We start from the raw sequence: 21072 nt of genomic DNA on the forward strand, positions 1-21072 counted from the left end.
ACTTTTTCTCAGTCTTCCTCTGCAGAGGCACTGTTATTATTTAATGTGTCATATCCTGTGCACTTATTGAACATTTATCAAGAAGCTCCTATGTTATGCCAAATATCTCAGGTGCTTAGCAGTACTACAGAATAATTTAGCTTACATATCTTTTAGCATCCTTCACTGCATGCTTAAAAATTGCAATACCCTACTCTACTTTGCTAGTTTTGAACATCGCCCTGTTCTCATAAGTGCAATATTATCCGCAATGCACTATGAGGACAGAGCTGATGAGACTACAGCGCTCAACACTGTCTTCTCACATCGTTGTACCATTCACTTGAATTTAAAGTAGTGATAAATACTGACCCAGTAAAAATGACATTAACTTTTTTTCAGTACTATTACATATTTGTTTCCTGGTTATGTCTTACACCATCAATGAAAAGTTTGTGTAGAATGAAAAAGGATTAGCTGAGATGACACAGACTTTTTTAAAATGATATTTTGTGAGTTTCAGTTCCAATCTTCATTCCTTCATCTTCCTTGAGTCAGCTAGAGTTATATTTTCTGGCTTGTAAAGCTCTGATAATTTGTGAAATCACTCTAACTGGTAATCAGGTTTATTCACCGTCAAACTACAAAAGGTTCCTCAGTAGGTTTATGGCCCTTAGTAAGGGCTCTGTGAATTTTTAGCCTTGGTAGTTGTATGACCTCAATCTTTGTGAAATAACAAAAAAGAGCCACAGATACCTTGATGTGTGTGTTTTCCATGTGAAGAAAAAAACAACTACTAGATGTGATAGGCAAAATTATGTGAGAGCAAGGGAGACAAATTCATGAAAAAAGTAAGATGACTAGGGTAAAATGAGGGGAAAAAACTGCTAATTTATGTTTTTCTAATATGTGAAAGTATGGGCATATTCTTTAGGGAGAAAAATACATTCTGGGAAAAACAAATAAGAAGCATGATAATGTGTTTAAAATAAAAATATTTCACACATACTGAAATAGATCATACAAATTAAAAATGCACAAAAAGTGCATTTCATATAATTAATACTTTTTTGCATCACTACCATTCCATTAATGCTTAATATTTTTTTCAATTCATATAGTTAAATATTTTCCCTGACTACTACTGCATTAACACATAACTAAAAAACTTTTTAAGGTTCCCCCTTAGAAGTTATATTGACAAAAGACATTTAAGAGATGTACGATATGTATTTTCACCTTAATGCATGAAACAGGAGTACAGTTTGAAGAATGGAGTGGTAAATACCAGGGGACAGTGTTAAAATTTATATCTGCAAAAATATACCCACAAAATGATATTCTGTTGATATATGTATATATATATGTATATATATATATATATATATATATATATATATATATATATATATATATATATATATATATATATATATATATATATATATATACCCACAAAATGATATTCTGTTGATATATGTATATATGTATATATATATATATGTATATATATATATATATATATATATATATATATATATATATATATATATATATATATATATATATCTTCTTTTTCTTCTTTCGGCTGCTCCCGTTATGGGTCGTCACAGCAGATCAACTGTTTCCATTTCTTCCTGTCCTCTGCATCTTGCTCTGTCACACCAACCACCTGCATGTCCTTTCTCACCACATCCATAAACCTTATCTTAGGCCTTCCTCTTTTCCTGTTACCTGGCAGCTTCATCCTTAGCATCTTTTTCCCAATATACTCTGCATCCCTCCTCAGCACATGTCCAAACCAATGTAATTGTGCCTCTCTGGCTTTGTCTCCAAACCTTCCAACCTGGGCTGACCCTCTAATATACTTATTCTTAATCCTGTCCATCCTCGTCACACCCAGTGCAAATCTTAACATCTTCAACTCTGCCACATCAAGCTCTGACTCCTGCCTTTTTGTCAATGCCACTATCTCCAACCCATCTAACACAGATGGTCTCACTACCCTCTTGTAAACCTTCCCTTTCACTCTTACTGGTACTCGTCTGTCACAAATCACTCCTGACACTCTTCTCCACCCACTCCATCCTGTCTGTACTCCCTTCTTCACCTCTCTTCCACACTCACTATTACTCTGAACTGTTGATGCCAAGTATTTAAACTCATCCACCTTCACCACCTTTACTGCCTGCATCCTCACCATTCCTCTATCCTCCCTCTCATTCACACACATATATTCTGTCTTAGTCTTGCTGACCTTCATACCTCTTCTCTCTAGAGCATATCTCCACCTCTCCAGGGTCTCCTCCACCTGTTCCCTACTCTCACTACAGATCACAATGTCATCTGCAAACATCATAGTCCACGGGGACTCCTGTCTGATCTCGTCTGTCAACCTGTCCATCACCATTGCAAATAAGAAAGAGCTCAGAGCTGATCCTTGATGTAATCCCACCCCCACCTTAAATACATCCGTCACTCCCACCGCAGACCTCACAGCTGTCACACTACCCTCGTACATATCCTGTACCACTCTTACATACTTCTCTGACACTCCCAACTTCCTCAAACAATACCACAACTCCTCTCTAGGCACCCTGTCATATGCTTTCTCTAAATCCACAAAGACACAATGCAACTCCTTCTGACTTTCTCTGTACTTTTCCATCAACACTCTCAGAGCAAACATCGCATCTGTAGTGCTCTTTCCTGGCATGAAACCATACTGCTGATCACTAATCATCACCTCCCTTCTTAACCTAGCTTCCACTACTCTTTCCCATAACTTTATGCTGTGAGTGATCAATTTAATCCCTCTGTAGTTACTACAGCTCTGCACATCACCCTTATTCTTAAAAATTGGTACCAAAACACTTTTTCTCCATTCCTCAGGCATCCTCTCACTTTCTAAGATTTCATTAAACAATCTAGCTAAAAACTCCACTGCCATTTCACCTAAACACCTCCATGCTTCCACAGGTATGTCATCTGGACCAACAGCCTTTCTGTTATTCATCCTCTTCATAGCTATCCTTACTTCCTCCTTGCTAATCCACTGCACTTCATGATTCACTATCCGCACATCATCCAACCTTCTCTCCCTCTCATTCTCTTCATTCATCAGCCCCTCAAAATACTCTTTCCATCTGCTCAATACACTCTCCTCGCTTGTGAGTACCTTTCCCTCATTATCCTTTATCACCCTTACCTGCTGCACATCTTTACTAGCTCTGTCCCTCTGTCTAGCCAATTGGTACAGGTCCTTTTCTCCCTCGTTAGTATCCAACCTTTTATACAGCTCTTCATACGCCTTATCCTGTCACCTCTCTCTTTGCCATGCTCCTCATCTCCTTAAACTCTTGTCTACTTTCTTCATCTCTCTGACAATCCCACTTCTTCTTCGCTAACCTCTTTCTCTGTATACTCTCCTGTACTTCTTCATTCCACCACCAGGTCTCCTTGTCCTCCTTCCTCTTTCCAGATGTCACACCAAACACCTTTCTAGCCATCTCTCTTACTAGCTCTGCTGTAGTTACCCAGCTATTTGGTAACTCTTCACTGCCACCCAGTGTCTGTCTTAACTCTTCCCTGAACATCACCTCACAATTACCCTTTTTCAATTTCCACCATTTGATCCTTGGTGCTGCCCTCACACTCATCCTCCTCTTCTTGATCACCAATGTCATCCTACAAACCACCATCCTATGCTGCCTAACTACTACACTTTCCCCTGTCACCACTTTACAGTCTCCATTCTCCTTCAGACTGGCCTTTCTACATAAGATATAATCCACCTGTGTGCATCTTCCTCCACTCTTGTATGTCACCCTATGCTCCTCCCTCTTGTTAAAATATGTATTCATCACAGCCATGTTCATCCTTTTCATAAAATCCACTACCATCTGACCTTCTGCATTCCTTTGCTTAACACCATACCTAACCATCACTTCCTCATCCCCTCTGTTCCCATCACCAACATGCCAGTTGAAATCTGCTCCAATCACCATTCTCTCACCCTTGGGTACAGTCATCACCACTTCATCCAACTCACTCCAAAATTTTTCTTTCTCATCCATCGCACACTCAACTTGTGGAGCATATGCACTAACAACATTCATCATTACACCATCAATTTCCAGCTTCATAAACATCACTCTATCCGACACTATTTTCACCTCGAAAACACTCTTAGCATACTATTCCTTCAAGATAATGCCTACGCCATTTCTCCTCCCATCCACACCATGATAAAACAATTTGAAACGACCTCCGATACACCTAGCCTTGCTCCACTTCCACCTGGTCTCTTGCACACACAATATACCAACCTTCCTTCGGTCCATCATATCAGCTAGATCTCTCCCTATACCAGTCATACTGCCAACATTCAAAGTTCCAACCCTCACTATCACAGTCCTAGCCTTTACCAGCCTTTGGGCATGCCTTTCCCCTCTTCTCCTCCTTTGGCCAACAGTAGCCCAATTTCCGCCAGCACCCTGTTGGCCAACAGTACTGGTGGTGGTCGTTGTTAAGCCGGGCCTCGACCGATCCGGTATGTATATCTGTACTGTTGTCTGCATGTATGATTTGGCAAAATTTTATGCCAGATGCCCTTCCTGACGCAACCCTCCCCATTTATCCGGGCTTGGGACCAGCACAAAGAAATGCACTGGCTTGTGCATCCCCAGTGGCTGGGTATGGATCTAGACCTATCTACCGAACTCCCACAACACCAAAACCAAAACAGCCAAACACACTTTAGCAAAAGTGCTTTTCACCAAAAAAGCACCTTCGCTAAAGTGTACAAAAAAAAAAAAACACACACAGAATTTACATTTACACAGGGGGGAATCCCCCCTGCACCTCCCCCCCACTTTTATATTCTCACTCCGAGATCGCACTACCGTGGGGAAAAGGGAATATTCCCTTATCCCTCTCACTCCGAGATTGCACTACTGTGGGGAAAAGGGAATATTCCCTTATCCCCACTGTGCCGTGATCTCACCAACATCCATTTCCCCATGTTTTTCTCTTTTTTAGCACACTTTTGCGAAAGTACTTTTCCAGTGAAAAGCACTTTCATGAAAAGTGCCTCTTCACTTTCGTGAAACAGTCGCTCGGTAGACAGTATCGATCCCATATATATATATATATATATATATATATATATATATATATATATATATATATATATATATATACACACATACACAAACAGTTTTTTTTTCTGGGCTGCAATTCAAGAGTAACAAATGTCATACAGAATCCTGATTCAATATCCCAATACCCCCCACCTCCACAGCCAATCCCCAACATTCCTCTGTCACCATTACCTTAAGTGCAAAATAGACTTGAGGATATATGGAATGTGGAGGTGCAGTTTAATAGAGACATCTCTTCTGTTGGTGGAAGATCTGGCAGAGAGCATGTTATACTGACCCCAGCATACAATAGATGCTCCCTATCAAACTGATAGCACATATAGCATTAATCCTGAACTCTAGACTAGAAATGTGGCACCTTACTCAACTCTAACCCAGTGCCTGTCACTGCCCTAATAATGACTGGTCTACTTTATCCTGCCAAGCAGGCAGTAGATGTCCCAAGCCTCCCTCTAGCTGTGATCAGAATCCTATGGCTCCCTCTACTCCATCTTGCTATCAATCACTGGAACACAACGGCTCACCTCTCTTGTCACTCATTTCAGTTCTATACCTGCCTTGTTTCCCACATGTCCTGTGAGCAACTTGGATCCTGTGCCAGCCTGCCCTCCTTCCTGGTCTTTCTGCAGTAAGTACCCACAGCCCCCCCCAACCTACACATAGCTGGTCTATGGTCAACAGTCCCCCCTCCTTTGTACACTGACAGTAATCAGTGAAGTCACTACTCTTGACCACATCATGGTACTGTTCACAGGAGCCCTCCTGCCTCAGTTCTACCTCACAATAGCAACATCAGTGTTCCAGACACTCCCTTATCAACCTGTCTTCCCATCCCTACATGCAAGTGGTCACTTTGACTCCTATACTTACTCCGCACTTATGAATTACCCTGACTCCAGCTGAATGGACTTCCTGCAGATACCCAGCAAGCACAATCACTATGCTAATGACATGTATAATGAGTCAATTACCAACATTTGATTTCAAATTTTCCTCTCTTCTTTTATTTCCTTCACCCCAAAGTGACCATCAAGCTTTATTTCCCAACTGACCCATCCTTTCCTCCAGAACTTCAGCATCCAAACACATTGTGAGAGAAAGACAACAGGAGGTGTTGAAAGATTTTTTGAATGCACCTTACACCCTCCCCTTGTTGGTTGGATAGTTTAGTGCATTTCCTGCCACTTCGGCTCAGCGGAGGTATAGACTTTGACATACCTGTGATGCTTAGATGAAGTGACATGCTCTACTTGATGTGTAGGCCTATGCTGTTTAAGGTTCCAGTAACAGGAACTACATTTCTCAGACATCTCTTAGATGACACCTATGGCAAGGCTTTGCCAAACTACTCACCCTGGCTGCACGGTTCAGCCATTGGATGACTGTTCCTATCCATCCATGACCAGCTCTTCCCACAGCCAGGCCACTAGCAGAAGCTGGATCTTCTGGGGCATCCAAGGCCACAGAGCAAGAACGATTCTCTTTGAAAAATGTACATCCCTGACATAGGCAGGGTAACTAATTTAGCAGACCACAATGGAGTGCATCCCCTTTACTGGCTCATACCTGAGCCATTCTCTGTGCTTCTCATAACCTCATTCCACAGTTCTCCACTTGGCTTAAGCCATGACAGAATTAGGAGTTCACATGCATCCATGAATCATGCACAGTTCTTCTCTCATTTTTACTGTCGAAATCAGAGTACCTCATTCATTTACATTGTTATTACTATCTAAGATAAAGGAGTGATGGAAGATAGAAAGGGAAAATAGATATGGAATTATTGATGACAGTGAGAGAAAGAGAGAGAAGTGAGAAACAGAGACAGACAGAGAGACAGAGAGAAAGGAGCATAGTCACAAGTTTGTCAGAGTGATTGGTTCCCAGCTGCAAAGCCATACAAAGATAAAAAAAATATGAAAAAAAAGCATTTGTGTAAAATGTCAGGGTGTTAATATAATACAGGACAGTAGTTAACTATTTCAGTTTCTATTTTCAGTGCACATTTAGGATATTTTATTTAGTTGTCAGGTAGGTGGATTGGGCCACTAGTATCCTTTTTCAACCACAACACAAGCTACTACTTCAGGAAATCAAGATTCAGCATTATAATGTAAGAAAACAACATAATTTGCAGGTGTTCAAGTCATAATGCAGAACTCACACACAAATGTAAATTAAGTCAAAAGCAGTAATAGGCAATGCTGGCAAACATGTTTACAAGATAGTTTTATATTTTTGCATGTAAATGTAACTCAAACCCAAGGGTGCATTCCAAGCTGCTGCAATGTTGCATGAGATAGACAGCTGTGTATTTCAACCATACTTGGCTGTTAATGCTAGGAGCATTAATAACTAAGTTTTTTATTGGAAAATTTGCTTCATTTCTATAAGACTGATGTTATTATTTTTTTGTGAAACATGGTTAAAAAACAATTACTACAAATTCTATGAGGGTATAAATGTTTTTACTGTAACAGACATTCTAACAAAAAATCAAGTGGAGTTGTTATGATAAGGATTAAAGATAGTTATGAGACCTGTGGTTATTACATGCTCATTGATAACACCATTACAATAGACTGTGTAACTGTGACAATAAAGACAATCCTGGAACACATAACAATTGTTACAATGAATACACCACCAAAGTCAAGTGCTGATGATCTAGAGGAATTCATACATTTCTTGCATGAAACACAGAAGTGAAAAATAACAGTGGCTGGGTACTTACATTTACCAGAAACAGACTGGAATAATATTGATTCAACAACATCAGTAAGGAGATTATTCACAATGTATATTCAGGAACAACAATTGCTTCAGATTATTAAAAAAAAAAAAAAACTACCAGGGAACAGAACATACTAGACATTGTTTGGGCTTCTAAATAAATTACTGTTACTTCATGTCAAGTCATAGTTCTCAACTGTCCAGATATGAGCAGAATGTCCAGATTTTTGCCTCATATTCTCGGTCTGTTCCTCTTAAAATTTGTGGTTCTCTGGCAAATCATTGAGGACTGAATTCACTAAATAATAACAGACATTTAAGTTTCAGACTTCATTATCATTTTGAAAATGTGTGGCAATACTAAACCTTTTATTCTAGCAACTTTCTAAATTTATATGAGTAGTATATAAAATGTATCCCTATATTTGGAACTTTGACCTCCACTATATTTGGCTTTGTCTAGAGTTCTTGTGCTAAGATGTTGAGAGGTATGTGTCAAGTTTATCACAGCTGATTTGCAATGATCATGGGGTTATAGAGCACAGGATCATAGATTAGTAATAGGCTAATTGTCCTTGTGGGTCATTTCAATACTAGCCAGTTGCCCCTTGTAAGAATCAAATCCTGCATCTTGTGTTTATAAGGGAACCACATTAACCATTATACCAGCCAAGTTTAATTCATTGCTAGATAATTCTATTAAGCTGAAATCTAAACCAATGCACAGAAGATTAATAACAGATTATATGGAAGCAAAACAGTCCCTATGTAAAACTAATTGGAATGATGTGTTCAGTAGAAAAGCAGAAGAAGAAATGTGGAAAATTTTGAAAGAGAAATTGTTTAAATGCAAAAAATAAAAAAAATATTTAACATCAGGATCTAGACGCACAACATCAGGAGAATATATCTCCATAAGAACAAGATACTTGATTAAAGTGAGGGGCAAAAATATAAGAAATAGAAAAGAGGTTGAACTATAACTTTTGAATACTGAAATAAACAGGCTGGACAAACAAATTAAGCATAATGTGAGACAAATTCAAGAAAAATTTGAAAAGAATGTATATAAAGATATTGAGTATAATAGGAAACCATTTTATAGATACATAAGATGTAAAAGGAGTAAAGACATACAAAGTGAAAAACTGTGTGTAGCTTCTAAAATGTATTCTCAGACACAACGGAATATAGATATATTGACAAAATCATATGCAAAACAGTTTGGCTCCACAAAGGGGGTGATAAGTTGTCCTAGTGGCATCCCAGTAACCTCAGATATTGAAATCAAAACAGAACTATGTAAACTGGATTCAAACAAAGCAGAGGGAGAAGACAGAATGACCTGAGAACAGCTCAATAAGAACTTACACTACCATTATATTTATTATTCACTAGGTCATACAAATATGAGGAGATTCCTCAAGATTGCAGACATGCCCTTATTAAACCTGTCTTTAAGGGAAAGGGGAGTAGGACAAACCCAGAATCATATAGACCTTTAAGTCTACTTTCATGCTGTGGAAAGATAATGGAGAAGGTAACATTGGATAAGCTATTGTCAGAAATTGATAGGCTGGGACTTGAAATCATATATCAGCAAGCATATTTTGAAGACAGATCTATTACCACCTGTAACATGATGCTCTATAACAATATAATAACAGCTGTGAATGAAACATTGAGTTGTGATGTAACTTTTATAGATTTAACTTCAGCATTTGATAGGGACATACACAAAACACTGATCAACAAATTAGAACAACTAGGTATTGATGTACTTTTGATAAGATGGGTAGCTGCATGGCTTATAAATAGACATGATAAGTATCATACAGCAGTTGGACAGGTGAAATTCTTGATTACAGTCAAGGTATTCCACAGGGCTCTGTCCTAAGCCCATACATGTTTAAGTTGTATCTTTCAGATGCATCTTGCTCATCTGAGGTGTTCTACAGTCTGTATGCAGATGACTTGAAACTAGGTAAATTGATTATATGTGTTACAGATAGGGCATGCCTGCAAAAGAACTTGATTAAATTGACCATTTGGGCACAGGAAAATAATATGCTGATAAATACATCAAAAACTAAGTATATGAGATTAAATTGAAAGGTGAATATTTAATACAGCACACAGTGATTGAAACTGTAGATTCATTTAAGGATCTCGTTATATGGGTAGATCTAGCTTTGAGTTTTTCTAATCATATCAACCAATTAGTTAATGATAGTTATAGAACTATAGGTTGGGTAAAAATATTTATAAAGTCTTAGAAATTAGAAATGATGAGGTAATTGTTTCATACATTAGACCCAACTTGAGTATGGAATAATAATATGGAAACCTTATAAGAAAACATGCATGAATAAACTGGAACGAGTACACCGGAGATTAAAATAGCCAAACTAGTGCAGTGTCGCTTATAGATATTTAAGAGGAGATCTTATTCAGGTCTACAGGCAGTTAGAGACAACTACCTCTGGGAATGTTTGGGGGTTATGAAAAATTAGTAGAGAATCATCAGACAACCTAGATAGAAAATTGTACAGGAATGAGAAGTGTACTAATTGGTTCTCTGAGACAGCAGCTGATGCCTGGAACAGACTACCAAATTATATTAAAGGAAGCATTAGTTTAGATATTGTTAAGAACAGCCTGGACACATTATGGGAACAAGTGTTTGGCTATATTGGCAGGCTAGAAGAGCGTTAATGCCCGTGCCTGAAATATTTGTATGTATGTATGATTTTGGCTGTCTGTCAGCACTTATAACACTGACTTCCAACATGCTAAAAAATATGAAAAATGCAGACCACTGAATATCAGACATCACTCTTCTCCTTTACACTTATTTTTGCAGGGGGGTGAGCCATGCACACCCCTGACCTTATATATACTAACTCCTTACCTTGGAGAAAAGAGAAATAGCCAACATGGACTTACTATATGTAAGTCTATTTTTCCAGCCATTCAGCCTGTTATTACAGAACTTATTCCAAATGGTTACCTATAATTTTACAAGCTGTGTCTGGTATTTACTACATACTGCAATGCTAAGGTTGCTGGAGATGTAACAACTTAGGTGATGCCTGAGTTTCATTTGCTCTGTGAATAGGTGACCTTGTTGGACAAAGACAGACTTTTCCAGGGTTGGTTGAGTTTTGATGGTGTTCCACAACCTGAGTACACAGGTTAAGAATGCCTTTATGTGGTATCCTTGGAAGTACTATGGGATAGTGACTAATAACTGGGAGGAGGCAAATAATCTTAATATCCTAATACAGATATTGAATGTTAGTGTCTTGGCTAAGGAAGGGCAGTATCTCTGCTTAGGGAGATTAAATATGTCAGTACAGCACACTCTTCTGGCCAATAGAGATCCATCTTGTTTTTTCTGTATTTTGAGGTCTGAGACAACTATAATTTTATAAAATACCTCCTTATGTGCTTCACTGCTAGACTGACACCCCCTCATGAAAGATCTTTTGACACACTAAGGTATATGAGTAACTCATTACATACATAAATACATCAAATATTTCATGCATAGGCAGTAATGCCTTTATAGACTGCAAATATACTAAAACAATCATTTCCATGATAAGTGTCCAACTTGTTCTTAAATACCTAAGCTGGCATTTACTTTATTATAATTTGGTGAATTATTCTATGAATCAGCTACTTTCTCAGAGAACCAATTAGTACATCTCTTATTCCTATATAATTTCTCACATGGGCTATCTGCTGATTATGTGCTACTCTTTGATAGCCCTAAACATTTCCAGAGAGAGAGGGGAAAAAAAGTATATAGATATATATATATATATATATATATATATATATATATGTATGTAAATATATATATATATATATATATATATATATATATAGATTTAAATATATATATATATATATATATATATATATATATATATATATATATATATAAATATATGAAACACTGTACAAATTCAAATATTTTAATATTTCATAACTTAAACTTTCACATCCATGATTGTCTTTGGTATATTTCTGCTGTAGTCTTTCCAATTTACTCATGCTAATTTCTTATAAGGTTTCCATATTATTATTCCATACTCTAATTTGGGTCTAATGTAACTTACAAGCAAGGACGTCATCATTTTTGGTTTTCTAGACTTTATATTCTTTTTTATACAGCCTATAGTTTTATAACTATCATTAATCAATTTGTTGTTAGGATCAGAAATTCAAAGCTGGATCTACCAATATGCCCAGATCCTTAAGGAATCTACAGTTTCAGTCACTGTGTACTGTATTAAACATTCACCCTTCAGTGAATGTATGTTTCACAAATCTCATATGCATGTTTTTTGATGTATTTATCAGCATATTATTCTGCTGTGCCCAAACTGTCAATTTAGTCAAGTTCTTTTGCAGACATGCCCTGTCTGTAATGGATGTAATCAGGGCACCCATTTTCAAGTCACCTGCATGCAAATGAAATGAAAAACATATATCTGAAAAGTACAACCTAAATAAGTACTGGCCTAGGAGAGAGCCCTGCAGGATACCCTGACTGGAACTTAGAATTTCACCTGTCTGATTGCTGTATGATAGTCACCGTGTTCTTTTTGTATGTTAGTCTTTTATACGTTGAATTAAATATCTGAGAAAGTTGGTCTCCCGCTGTTTCATGGTTTCTTAGTAATGGACACTGGCAAAGCTACAATAAACATTGTCTTAGAAGCCAGGCACTGTAGATTGTATTTCCCTCTAACAATCCATACTGTATGAGGTGAAGCAGCGTGGGGTAAGCAGGCTTCATGGAACAGACCCAATATTTGCTGGCCTTGTGCAGTAGCTGCTAGCATTTAGCTATTTGGGACAAGAGGAGACTGTTGTTGTCTTCTAGCAATGTAAGGTACCCATGCTTGAATATGCCTCACCTTTAGTAACCTAGTTCAAGTATAATTATGTTCTGGGCAGGCCAAAGAGAAAGACAGAAAGGGAACATGTTCAGCAGAGAACATGTAGAACTCCTACACATATCAACCCATATTTTGGTTATGCCTTCTACTGGCACTTTCCCAGGGAAAAAAATCGCTGTTCCCAAAAAAAAAAAAAAAAGACATTAAAACATTGCATAAAGTGGGGAGGCTTCACCCCCCACACCCCCTGACGTGGGGGGCTCTGCCCCCCACAACCCCCCTACTTAAATATACCAACTCTGAGATCGCACTACAGTGCCGAAAATGGCAAAGTGATGGAAGAGGCCAAGCGACTTCTTTCCCAGGGAAAGAATTCGCTTACATGCCGCTTCGTTATTTTGCCTTTTTGACATTTCAAATTTGACCAAGACACGTTCAACAAAAGGCATCTTTGGTCATCTGATAGGAACCCAAAACATATAACATTCAACAGCTTTTACCTGAATGGTGAGCTTAGGTCCAGTAAGAAAACAAATTTGACAACTGGAAGGGCTGCATCCAAGACATTGTGCAGAACATATCTAGCTTCATCAGCATGGAGTGTGTGGAAGATACTGCACATACAACTCAACTTGCAATCATGCTCTACAGTTCTGGTGTAGTTCTGGAGGTTAAGGCTGGTAGGGTCATGCTCCTCTTCTAATATGTAGGAAGAAAAACACTCAAAACACTCTTCTCTACTCTACTGCGCAACCTCATGCTTTCCACGTTAAACAGAATGTATCTGTAGTATTTGTCACACATGCATACACTTTGACATTCCCTGCATTCTCAGCATTTCTTTCCACTCCAGCATACATCATTCCATCAGGTGCAGTGTGATTTCTTTCATAACACCTTTCATTTCACCCCATCATGCATACCTCTGTCAAGTATACTATCACTTACTTTTACTAAGTTAGCAGAAATTCACCAAAACTCTTGCTGCCAAAACATCATCATCTTCAGCCCCCTTTTTCCCATTTTTCTACATGGAGTTGGGGCATTGTGTTAACTGTCACCAACTCTCTCGATTCAGTGTCACACTCCTGCATTCTTCAACACTCATGCCTGACTGTCTCAGATCTTCTTTCACACAATCCATCCACCTCTTTGCTGGATGTTCTCGCTTCCTCTTACCTTCTTCCTGTCTGTCCTAAATCTTCCTCACCAGATTGTTTTCTGCTTTTCTACATATGTGCCTAAACCACCGTAATCTGTTCTCTTTGATCTTTTCTGCAATTGGAGCTACTTTGGCTCCTGCTCTTATGTCCTCATTTCTTCATCTGTCCCACAGTGTGTATCCTATCACCTTTCTCAGGCACTTCATTTCCATCAACTCTAGCTTCTTCAACTGTTCTGCCTTTACTGCCCAGGTTTCTGTACCATACAGTAGTACTGGTCACACCACTGTCTTGTACACCTTAGTTTTCAGCTTCTTGGCATTCTTCTGTCATAGACTACACCTGATACTCTATGCCAGTTGGCTGCAGCCCCTCTGATTCTAGCATTGACCTCTTCATTCAAACTACCCTTCTCCTCAACTACTCCTCCCAGATACTTGAAGCTGTTTACCTGTTCCACTATCTTCCCTTCGATCTCTATTCTCAGCTTCTTCTGATTTCCCCAATTTGCTGCCATTACCATCATCTTATCTGTGTTACGTTTCATCCCATGTGCCTTCAGATTTGCATTCCATTCTCCTATCCTTTGCTGAAGTTCTAGCTCAGAGTCTGCCTGTACTGTCACATCGTCTGCATACAGCAGCTTTGTTGATCCGTCCCCTCCATTCTGTTTGCTAATGTAGTCCATCACCAGTATGAACAGCAGTGGGCTCAGAGCTGAACCTTGATGTACACCCACACCCACTGGGAAACCCTCTGTAAGGCCAAACACTGTCCATACTTGAGTCATTGAGTCCTTGTACATAACCTGCACTAATTCTACCAATGTTTCTGGGACTTCAAACCACTGCAGTACTGCCCAGATCAGCTTTCTTGGGACCTTGTCATATGCTTTCTCCAAGTTTAGGAATGCCCAGTTGGAATCTCTCCTCATCTCTAGCTTCTTCTCAAGTATCTGTCTCATTGCAAACATTTGGTCAGTTGTACTGCAGCCTGATCTGAATCCAAACTGCTCATCTCCCATCTTACATTCTACTACTCTGTGTATCCAATTATCAGTCACCCTCTCCAGAACTTTCATGCAATGTGATAGGAGTTTGATGCCTCTATACTGCCCATAGTTGTGGATGTTCCCTTTGTTCTTGTACACTGGCACGAGTATGCATATTCTCCAGTCATCTGGGATACACCTTTCTGTCCACACTGCTATTAGTACCCTCAGGAGCCATTTCTCCCCTATCTCAACCAGCATCTTTATCATATCTGCTGTGACCTCATCTGAGCCTGCTGCTTTCCCTGACTTCATCTTTCTTAGTGCTGTTCTTACTTCTTCTGGAGTGGGCTCCTCTTCTTCTCTCATTGTAGGCTGTTTCTGGGGCAGTACAGCTTCTGTGGGGTTTTCTTCATTCAGAAGCTGCTGGAAATACTCCTTCCATCTGCCTTTGATGTCCTCTGGGCTGGTGAGCAGGTTGTTGCTGGCATTCCTTATGAAGGCTGTCTGACTATCTTCTTTATCTTTCTGTCTTTGCCTTGCAACCTGATATAGTTTCTTTGTGCCCCTTACTGAGTCACTTTCCAGAAGTTGGTACAGTGCCTCTGATGCCATATTCTTTGCTATTGCAACTTCTTTCTTAGCTTCTTTGTTAGCCAGCCAGTAGTCCTTCCTAGCCTGGTCAGTCTTTTCTGTCTCCCATTTCTTCCTGCACTCCTCTTTCATTTAACGACTTCCTGGACTTCTGCATTCCACCACCAGCTTTCCTTATGTACCTTATTTCCATACCTGGCTCGGTCACATATCTTTTCTGCAGTCCTAACACATGCTGTTTTTAGGCGCTGCCATTCTTCTTCAACTCCACCTATTTCCTTGTATTCTTGGGGTGCTAGAGCCCTGAGTAATTCCTTGAACTGTTGTACTTTCTCTCCAGTCAACTTCCAGATCTTCAGCCTGGTCTCTGTTGACCTTAGCACCTTCTCTGACCACTGCTTGCAGCTGATTGTGGCAACTAGTGGTTTATGCTGTGGGCTGATTGTTTCACTGGGGATGACTTTGCAATCATGGATTCTGCCCCAGTGCCTTTTCCTTACTAGGAGAAAGTCTAGCTGAGTTGCATGTTGGCTACTCTTGTATGTGATCTTGTGACTGTCTCTCTTTCTGAACCATGTGTTGGCTTATCAAGCCATTTGCCAGACTGAAGTCTAGAATGGCTTCTCCTTCTTTACTCTTGTTGCCCCATCCATGTAGCACAGGCAGTCCTTATAGCCTGTTCTGTCTGTCCCGATATGTGCATTCATGTCACCCACTATCAACACGTCCTGCTTTATCTAGTAGGTTCTGCAACTGCTGTCTGAATGCACACTTTTCCTCACTATCACAACCCTGCTGTGGGCATAGGCTGAGATTATGAATACTACCCTATCATTACACTGGAGTCTGACTGCCATTAGTCTGTCATTAATTCTGATGATATCCCTTACTGCCTTCTGAAGCCTCTCTCTCACCACAATTCCTACGCCATTTCTAGCCTGCCCTCCACCTGAATAGTAAACTCTGAATCCAAAGCCAAGTGGCTTAGCTGCACTGCCCTTCCATCTCGTCTCCTGGATACATAGGATGTCCAGCCTCCTCTGTATCACCATATCATCCACTTCCAAGCTGCATCCTGTCAGCGAACCTACATTAAACGAAGCAATTCTCGGTTTATGTTTGGCAAGTTGGTTGGTTTTATATCCAGCTTTCACTCAACAGAGCTATCCCAGATAACCCAGGCTGGGCAACTAGACACCGGCCAGCCAGTAGCTTATTGACCCAGGGCTGCTGGGTTTTATGAGAGCACACACTGGCCAATAGGGGCACATATACCCCTTACACTGTTAGCACGGGTCCCTGGCATGGGTCAGAGTAGGCCGGGTCCTCAACTCACTTATCACCAGTAACTATCCTTGCCCATTTTTGGCAGCATTAGTCAACATGACCAAATCACCTAGAGCCATATTTTACACCACTGCGTGGCTAGCCCTGCCACAGCACACAGTCTGTGATCCATGTTCTCCTATCTTGAGGATATTGTGCACCACAGTAGATGCCCAAAGCAGTTGATTTGTACAACTTTTCCCCCTATAGGGTATCATGTAGAGTCTGTGCTGCTGCCCACAGCTCCAGTCATTGGTGAGTTTGAGATGAAAACACTCAGCATGTTTTTCAGACATGGGAGAAACCCCACGGAGACACAGGGAGACCATGCAAACTCCAAACAGGCACTGGTCGGAGGTCAGGATCGAACCTTGTACTTTGTGCATGTGAGGCGAAGACCTTAACCCATCTGGTCTCCTTGCTGCTGCCAAAACGTGAAGCCAAAAAATGTGATCAGATAGGAAAGCTGATCAGATCCAGTGACTTTAGAAAAGAAAACAAGACTGATAATGTATAATAAAGAGCATTATGGAAGCATCACCCTCACATCCCTCTTTATTATATACTACCAGCTTGAGGATGCACTTTAAGATAAGTGTCAAACAGTGAAATGGCTTCAATGTCTCGTAATTCTAACACTGATTAATTATAACAGTGACCAGCCAGTTCTGGTGGCAATCTAAATCTTGTTACCTTCAGTGTCTGTGACATACTGATAAGGAAGGAAATGCCGATCAGATCAACATGTAGTTTTAGCAGGTAATATTAAGTATTAAGAAACTGTATTCAGCAACCCACAGCATATTAGCCAGAGAAAATGACAAACTATATGCGATGGGAGATACAGTCAAGCTACTATGACTTCAAGATGGAAAAAAAGAACTAAACATGGCATGATGCACTGTTAAATTTGCATAGGAGTCTGAGCCAGCTGATACCATCACATATCAGTGTATGTACTGCTGAGAAATAGGCTAAGACAGCCAGAAGATGACATATTCTGCTGTCTTAAAACAGTCCATCAGAGTAAAATTCTAATAAAGATAGTCAGGTAATTTTCCCTATTTTTATTATGTATATTTTGCACTCATATTAATAATGTAGAGCATTATCTTATGTTTGTTGCAATTAAATGCCACATTATCCTCCTGCCTACAGAAAAAAATGACCTCTGCATCTATGAGACCTGCCTATAGCTAGAATGATTCCCCCACAGTTGTTGAAGTCACATTTTAGCCAACACATGAGGTACCCCAATGCCCACTTTGTTACCTTGTATAGTCATCTGCTCAACTAGGGATATAGTTCATAGCTCAGAGACCAAAGGGTCCACCAGTGAAGAAATATCAATGGAAAATAAATAACTTGATCAACAAAGATATTAGTGGGTCCAACAAAAATGGGGAATTATTTTTCCTCATTTTAAGAGGCTTTTCTTTCTGGCTGAGGGTTGTGAACATGGATTCATACAGGTGAAGTACATGAAAACATTGCTCTAATACTAATTGTTTCAGTAGTTTTTCTAGCATAAGCATAGTTAAGGGATTTCAGTTCAGTTCCATTTGCAGTATAAACAATCAAATGTGTATGTGTATATATACATATCTGTTATAATTAACATATATATTTTGTTTAGATACCTCAGTCACTGTGCAGTGAAAGTTGTCCTGAAGGTTTCAGGAAAGCACCTCAACCAGGCCAATCAGTCTGTTGCTATAGCTGCATCATGTGTGCTCAAGGAGAAATTTCCAATGAAACGGGTGAGACAATATTAAAAAAATCCTGTACATTATACAAAACTCTGGGTTGCAGGGATTTGCATGAAACTTATCTTTTTCCTGTCATTTTGCAGTGTTTATCTGCAGTACAAAAAAGTGTAACAAGGTAAACAAAATATTACTCCACTTGACAAGAAAACACATTCAGTGGAACTTATTAAATGTGAAGTGCCTGCAGAAAACATTAATTTATGAATAATTTCAGAATATGTAAATCTAATACAGAGTTCATAGGTTCATAGGTAAGTACTAGACTATCTGCCCATGGGCATTTATAAGCCTAACCACAGAGTGATGGCTTTCGCCTCCCCATTAGATTAGTAACCTGGGCCTCTGTCAACAGGGCTCCTGAAGTGATCCCAGGGTAGAACTTACGATTACCCATCCACTCATCAAGATTTCTCTTGAAGGGGGTCAGAGAGGAGCTCTGTCGAATATGGATTGGGATTCTATTCCAGAGTGAGGGGAGTCGCTGGGATGGGAATCTATCCCTCCAGCATGTCCTGTTTATTGTTGTACATAGGTGCAAGTCACTAGAATGAGTGGTTCTGAGGGATCTAGTTTTTTTGAGGTGAAGCATGTCCATTAGTTCAGGGTTTGACATGGCCCTATAGGTCAGGCATAGGTCACCTCTGAGCAGACGGTAAGCGACTGAGAAGAGCTGGAGCTTTTTTAGTCGTGCTTCATAGGGTAATTGTTTAAGGCCCTTAATCCTCTTAGTGAGGTACTTCTGTGGTCTTTCTAGTTGTTGCAGGTGTCTAGTGAGGTACATCCCAAATGGGGCATTGTACTCTATTATGGGCATAATGAGTGAGGAGTAAAGGGGCACAATCACCTCCTTGGATCTGGATGAGAAACCCTTTGTGATCAGGTGTGCCACATAGAAGGATTTCCTGACCATTTTGGCTATGTGGTTATCAAAGGAGCGCATGCTATCTACTTGGGTACCCAGGTCCCTGATTACTTCTTCTGTACTTAGTGGATTCCCATCTATGTGGTAGTTTGTAGGTACTTTGTTTTTCCCAAATGGGATTACTATCCATTTTTTGGCATTTAGCTTGAGACCGTGACTTTGACACCAGGTGTTTGTCTCTGTGAGACCCTTTTGCAGGATGTCTGTGTCATCTGGAGAGTCAATTATTGCACCCAATTTACAGTCATCTGCAAACTTAGTTAGCCACAGTCCCTCCGCCTTTGCCTGTACTTCGGAGAAATATATACTGAACAGGAGGGGTCCCAGGACTGAGCCCTGTGGGACTCCACTTGTGACTGGTTTAGAGTCAGACATGGCGCCTGCCACTCTTACCATGTGGGTTCTGTCTGAGAGCCAATTGACAACCCATCTCGTGACATAGGGGTTGATATTTAAGCTGGTGAGTTTGTCTATGATTCCTGAGTGTGGGATGGTGTCGGACGCCTTAGCGAGGTCCAGATATGCTGTGTGGACCACCTTCCCTTCATCTATGGCCTTGGTGACTGTTTCGAATAAGTTGACCAAGTTCAGGAGGCAAGATCTGCCTTTAACAAAGCCGAACTGGGTGGAGTCCAGTGTCTGGAGGTTCCCAATGTCCCTGTTAATGAGCTCCATGATAACGCGTTCCATGGCTTTGCAGACCAAGCTAGTCAAGCTTATAGAGCGATAGTTCCCAGGGTCAGTTGTGGCACCACCTTTGTGGAGTGGTACGACTGTTGCTGTATGCCATTCTTTGGGTACATAGCCTGTAGAGAGGCTGAGTTTGAATAGTGATTTGAGATGGGGGGGGTTAGTTCATTTTGAAGCTCGTGTAAGACACAACCTGGGATAGCATCTGCTCCCATTGATGCTGTGTTTTTGGCCTTTGCAAGAGCTGCCTTTACTTGTGTGTCTGAGATATCTGGAGTGACACATTCTTCTGGGATGGGTGCTAGCCCCTTTGGTGGAGAGGGGGGTGAAGTTTGCACTGAACTTGTCAGCCAGGATATTGGCAATGTTGGTTGGTTCAGTGTATTTATGTCCATTATGCACTAGCTCGGAGCATATCTGAGAGTTTGCCCCTAGACTCTTGACATAGTTAAAGAAGGCCTTGTGGTTATCCTTAGAGTCATTGGCTATTTTTCTTTCGAAGTTGGCCTTGGATGATTTAATGAGGGAGCGCAGTTTTTTACTGATGTTAATCAGAGATTTCTTCTTATTTTGGGATTTTGTTCTATCTTGCAGGAGTTTCCTCCTTCTGTTGTAAAGTTTATTTATGGCCGGGGTCCACCAGACTGGCTTCCTCTTTTTTGAGGAGTTGGTCTTGGTTTTACTTGGGATGGCTCGGTCCATGCATTCTTGAAGGTGTTCATAGAATGCACTTGTAAAGGATTCTGCCGATGGGTCATCATTTTCCATTTGATTGGGAGCTTTGAAACTTTCCACCTCGGTCTTGAGGAGTGCGAAGTTGGCTTTAGAGA

At 40.1% G+C, this 21072-nt stretch overlaps 1 protein-coding gene across 1 annotated transcript in view; it reads left to right on the forward strand.

Moving 5' to 3' along the window:
• The window catches only part of LOC122803846 (extracellular calcium-sensing receptor-like), an 89448-nt gene that overhangs the window by 53994 nt on the left and 14382 nt on the right, over window positions 1-21072 (forward strand). Inside the window, exon 4 of the mRNA XM_044073529.1 lies at window positions 18498-18621. Within this exon, the coding sequence (XP_043929464.1) occupies window positions 18498-18621 (124 nt within the window). The remainder of the gene's footprint in view (window positions 1-18497; window positions 18622-21072) is intronic.

This window comes from Protopterus annectens, chromosome 6.part0 (genome assembly GCF_019279795.1).
Source record: "Protopterus annectens isolate FY-2018-M chromosome 6.part0, PAN1.0, whole genome shotgun sequence".
Classification (NCBI taxonomy): Eukaryota; Metazoa; Chordata; order Ceratodontiformes; family Protopteridae; genus Protopterus; species Protopterus annectens.